The following is a 5,669-nucleotide window of genomic DNA, read 5'->3' as shown; positions in this document are numbered from 1 at the left end:
TTACGCTTACAGATAATAAACACACCTGTCACGCCGTGGATGTGCAATGGCATATGCATCACTGTGTCTGGATATAATATTTGTCTTGTGGATCGATAGGAAATGAACAGAGAGAAGGACATACTTCGTAATTGGATAGATATATGTGTTTCAACTCTCTTTTGACTTCTATTTACTCTTTATCACTTTCATGTATCAGAGATAATAGGTGTGCCGTTAGCTATAAAAGAATCTTTGATGTGTCAATTTATCCCGAATCTAGAAAGCAGAGGGCTGTACAATATGGATATTAGGTTATAGGTGTATAATCAATTTCCATATTGATGTATTGTCCTTTAACATTTCATGGCGTGATAGGAGTGACCTAAAAGCCAACTGCAGAACTGTGTGTCTTTGCGAAAATGGTTATTCAAAAAAGGCGTTACATGTTCGAAAAGAACAATGATATCCACCATTAGGGTAAATATGAACAGATATATTTTAGCGTAATTAACGTAATTCTCCAGAATTACAGATACATTTTTATTGGATCCGACACTGCTTCTTCCAGAATCGCAGATACTAGTTCAACTACCACTGAAGGAACAGCTTTGGTCTAAATACAAAACACGAAACAAAATCTAAAAGCGCGCTCATCATTTCAGATCGTGTGTTTTGCTTTCATCCTTTAAACGTTGTGTCCACGGGTCAGTCGTTATATCTAGAGTTGAGAAACCTTTCGGGTCCTTCTACTGGTCAGTGCGACATCGTCTTTTGTTGTTCGCCAGCCCTGTTGTCATAACAAGTAAGTCTCAGGCGGAAGCTGCATCTGCAGCAGATGCTGAGAAGCAGTTATCTCCAGTATCCTTATCCCATGCCGTGAATTTAAACTAACACTCTTATACCTATACTTATATACTTATATTCAGGATCTTAAACGAAAATGGGGCATTACCCATGAAGTATCAATAAACGTTATGGCATAAAACCAACATTTGGTCATACCTACATGGGCGAGATCAGTCAAGACCTTGTGAAGTCAAGACGATGTCGTAATGGGCACAGTCGGTGAACTCAGGAACCTCGGCTGAAAACAGATAGGAATTTGCCATTATGTCATTCAGCAAGAGACCACGAAATCCACTTATTTTTTGTATGATATTATTGTGATTTAAGAAAGATGTTTATACCAGAACGCACTCTGCTAAGATATCCTGATCCTGCTTTTATTTCTCTTCTTTCTTCAAAAGATGATGATGTCACATTGAAACTAGCTCTATATGTCAAACATGCTAAACTCCTACGCTGACGGACCTGAGGCCTGAAATACAAAAAATATCTTTGACTTTTATCACTAATATGAATCCCTAGTGATGGAAACAAGTACACATATATTTCTTGACTCTGAGGACTTCGATCACAAGGGATGCACATCAACACGTCTGTAAGCATGAACATCAACTTGTTTGAAAGCATGACCATCAACTCGTCTGTGAGCATGAACATCAACTTGTTTGAAAGCATGACCATCAACTCGTCTGTGAGCATGAACATCAACTTGTTTGAAAGCATGATCATCAACTCGTCTGTGAGCATGAACATCAACTCGTTTGAAAGCATGACCATCAACTCGTCTGTGAGCATGAACATCAACTGGTTTGAAAGCATGATCATCAACTCGTCTGTGAGCATGAGCATCAACTCGTCTGTAAGCATGTACATGAACTCGTATGTAAACATGTACATGAACTCGTATGTAAGCATGTACATCAACTTGTTTGAAAGCATGAACATCAACTCGTCTGTAAACATGTACATCAACTCGTATGTAAGCATGTACATGAACTCGTCTGTAAGCAAGTACATCAACTCGTCTGTAAGCAAGTACATGAACTCGTCTGTAAGCAAGTACATCAACTCGTCTGTAAGCATATACATCAACTCGAATGTAAGCATGTACATCAACTCGTCTGTAAGCATATACATCAACTCGAATGTAAGCAAGTACATGAACTCGTCTGTGAGCATGTACATGAACTCGTCTGTAAACATGTACATGAACTCGTATGTAAGCAAGTACATCAACTCGTCTATAAACATGTACATGAACTCGTATGTAAGCAAGTACATCAACTCGTCTGTGAGCAAGTACATCAACTCGTCTGTAAACATGTACATGAACTCGTATGTAAGCAAGTACATCAACTCGTCTATAAACATGAACATCAACTCGTCTGTAAGCATGTACATCAACTCGTATGTAAGCAAGTACATCAACTCGTCTGTAAGCATGTACATCAACTCGTCTGTAAGCACGTACATCAACTCGTCTATAAACATGTACATGAACTCGTATGTAAGCAAGTACATCAACTCGTCTGTGAGCATATACATCAACTCGTCTGTAAGCAAGTACATCAACTCGTCTGTGAGCAAGTACATCAACTCGTATGTAAACATGTACATGAACTCGTATGTAAGCATGTACATCAACTCGTCTGTAAGCATGAACATCAACTCGTCTGTAAGCATGTACATCAACTCGTCTGTAAACATGTACATCAACTCGTCTGTAAGCAAGTACATCAACTCGTCTGTAAGCATGTACATCAACTCGTCTGTAAGCAAGTACATCAACTCGTCTATAAACATGTACATGAACTCGTATGTAAGCAAGTACATCAACTCGTCTGTGAGCATGTACATCAACTCGTCTGTAAGCATGTACATCAACTACAGGTCCTCTCTATGTTTGTCGGGTATGTATGGTATGAGACCTGGGTTGGTGCGTCTCACACCAGCCCACCGTGGGTGAGGTCGTCCATCGACCAGGTCAACACTTGTCTCTACATATATCTTAATCTATAAATCAACTGACACATTTGGCCGGCTTCTGTCTACCAGCAACGCCGTTGTCGCAAAGAATCTCATTTATATGTAACAAAATTAGAAACAATCTGTTGATGTCGGTGTTGTTGATAAGCAAATGGTTATTTTTCTTGTGACCAAGACACTTATTAACAAGTTGATATGTTAGCCATGTTAAGGTGCGTCCATTACAGACAAGATGTCATTATCTTCTTGGTTTCAACTGACCAAAGATATTCGGTTGACAGGTGAATCGAGCTGCTTAACAACATCGGCTGTTTTATAATCAAAGGGTAGTGTACTGCAGGTCTTAGACGTTAACCTCGTTGGTGAAACCTCGGTGCTGACAAACCTTGAAACATAATCAGGGATTCAAACCCATGATCACCGGTCCGGGCACGCCGAAACGTCGAATTGCGGCGCCTTTGTTGCCTTGGCCGCTCGTCCCCGGCCTCGCCCCATGTGGGTAATAGGATTCGCCCTGATCGTTGTATGTTGTTGGTAACAAGTTTGGCCAAACACTGTTGTGTACTCGGTTGAGTGTCCAGTACACACAACATATGTTACTGGTTTATTTGTAAAAACCGACGACAGAGAAATGGAATATTAACAGCTGAGACGAGCTGCTAAACGGCATCTGTTCTCCAGCGTGAAGGAACTAACAGTGGAAGAGATAGTATATCATGGAGTTTTAGTGTGAGTCAATGTCGGGGGGCCATCATATAGCTGGAATATTGCTGAGTGCGGCGTTCAACAACAAACAAACAAACCCGGTGAGGGGTTTGGCTCCAGGTTTTGCACGTACAGGCCACAGTGACTCAACCACCATTTATTTTCACTCACTGTACCCAACCAAGACCCGCCTGCCACTGTACCCAACCACCACCCATCTGTCACTGCTACCCCACCACCACCCGTTCGTCATTATATCCAACCACCACCAATTTGTCACTGCTATCCCACCACCACCAAAGTATCACTGCTACCCCACATCCACCCATTTGTCATCACCCCACCACCACCCATTCGTCACTGCTACCCCATCACCACCAATTTGTCACTGCTACCCCATCACCACCAATTTGTCACTGCTACCCAACCACCACTAAAGTGTCTCTGTACTCAACCACCACCAAAGTGTCTCTGTACTCAACCACCACTAAAGTGTCTCTGTACTCAACCACAACTAAAGTGTCTCTGTATTTAACCATCACTAAAGTGTCTCTGTACTCAACCACCACTAAAGTGTCTCTGTACCCAACCACCGCCAAAGTGTCTCTGTACTCAACCACCACCAAAGTGTCTCTGTACTCAACCACCACTAAAGTGTCTCTGTACTCAACCACCACCAAAGTGTCTCTGTACTCAACTACCACCAAAGTGTCTCTGTACTCAACCACCACCAAAGTGTCTCTGTACTCAACTACCACCAAAGTGTCTCTGTACTCAACCACCACCAAAGTGTCTCTGTACTCAACCACCACTAAAGTGTCTCTGTACTTAACCACCACCAAAGTGTCTCTGTACTCAACCACCACCAAAGTGTCTCTGTACTCAACTACCACCAAAGTGTCTCTGTACTCAACCACCACTAAAGTGTCTCTGTACTCAACCATCACTAAAGTGTCTCTGTACTTAACCACCACCAAAGTGTCTCTGTACTCAACTACCACCAAAGTGTCTCTGTACTCAACCACCACCAAAGTGTCTCTGTACTCAACCACCACCAAAGTGTCTGTGTACTAAACCACTACGAAAGTGTCTCTGTACTCAACCACCACTAAAGTGTCTCTGTACCCAACCACCACCAAAGTGTCTCTGTACTCAACCACCACCAAAGTGTCTCTGTACTAAACAACCACTAAAGTGTCTCTGTACTCAACCATCACTAAAGTGTCTCTGTACTTAACCACCACCAAAGTGTCTCTGTACTCAACCACCACCAAAGTGTCTCTGTACTCAACCACCACCAAAGTGTCTCTGTACTAAACCACTACGAAAGTGTCTCTGTACTAAACCACCACTAAAGTGTCTCTGTACTCAACCACCACTAAAGTGTCTCTGTACTAAACAACCACTAAAGTGTCTCTGTACTCAACCACCACTAAAGTCTCTGTGTACTCAACCACCACTAAAGTTTCTCTGTACTCAACCACCACCAAAGTGTCTCTGTACTCAACCACCACCAAAGTCTCCCTGTACTAAACCACCCACCCATCTCCCACCGCCACCCACGTTAACAACAATAATTGATTCCCGGCATTGTGATCACTTAAATGTGGCATGTTAGAAGCTGTCGTATCAGTGAAGACAGAATTGTCTCATGGATTCCAACTTCTTTATTATTTAAATGTGACCTAATGTAAAATGCTTTACGAAAGTACGCACACCTGTTCCGAATCGTCGCATTCAAAAATGATAAGAAGTTGAAATCCATGTCATCTCCAGTTTCTTCCTAATCACCAGCAGAGATTTGTACAAACAGATCTACACGTAGCATATATGTTCAAGTGTTGACCGTTTGTCTGAACACGCAGTGGACATAACGAAATTTAATTCCATATCGTTGAGAATGTTTTTCCTTCTGTTTTGCCTTCCTCCTCTTGTCTAGACGAAGCCATTCTGGCCGACATGATGATGTGGATCTGGTCCTCCTCGACAACTCGCCGTGAGTCTGTCACCCGTCATAACTACATGGTCATTAACATCTTGGGAGGCTGGCGGTCAATATAATAGTAGCAGTTGCGTATTTCGCACAGGACTAATGTGAATTTCTGTAATTGTACTCTACTTACCCGTCTATCGATCATAGTGATGTATTG

The 5,669-nt window shown here is 42.1% G+C and overlaps 1 protein-coding gene across 1 annotated transcript; it reads left to right on the top strand.

The window, feature by feature from the left end:
• Positions 1–1,429: 1,429 nt before the first annotated feature.
• Positions 1,430–4,593, top strand: LOC139475273 (serine-rich adhesin for platelets-like). The gene is made up of 2 exons (XM_071258505.1): positions 1,430–2,738; positions 3,959–4,593. The coding sequence occupies exons 1-2, from the start codon at positions 1,430–1,432 to the stop codon at positions 4,591–4,593; spliced, it is 1,944 nt and encodes a 647-aa protein (XP_071114606.1).
• Positions 4,594–5,669: the final 1,076 nt, after the last annotated feature.

This window comes from Haliotis cracherodii, unplaced genomic scaffold (genome assembly GCF_022045235.1).
Source record: "Haliotis cracherodii isolate W230 unplaced genomic scaffold, xgHalCrac1.p SCAF_3, whole genome shotgun sequence".
In the NCBI taxonomy this organism is placed as follows: domain Eukaryota; kingdom Metazoa; phylum Mollusca; class Gastropoda; order Lepetellida; family Haliotidae; genus Haliotis; species Haliotis cracherodii.
Note: the sequence above shows the minus strand (reverse complement) of the source record. Positions and strands in the feature narration are given on the sequence as shown.

Bases quoted from the DNA above. Each gene is read 5' to 3' on its own strand.
- LOC139475273 (XM_071258505.1), top strand. From the start codon at position 1,430: ATGAACATCAACTTGTTTGAAAGCATGACCATCAACTCGTCTGTGAGC. The intron at 2,739-3,958 runs GTATGTATGGTA...CCACCACTAAAG, and splicing joins GTCCTCTCTATGTTTGTCGG to TGTCTCTGTACTCAACCACC.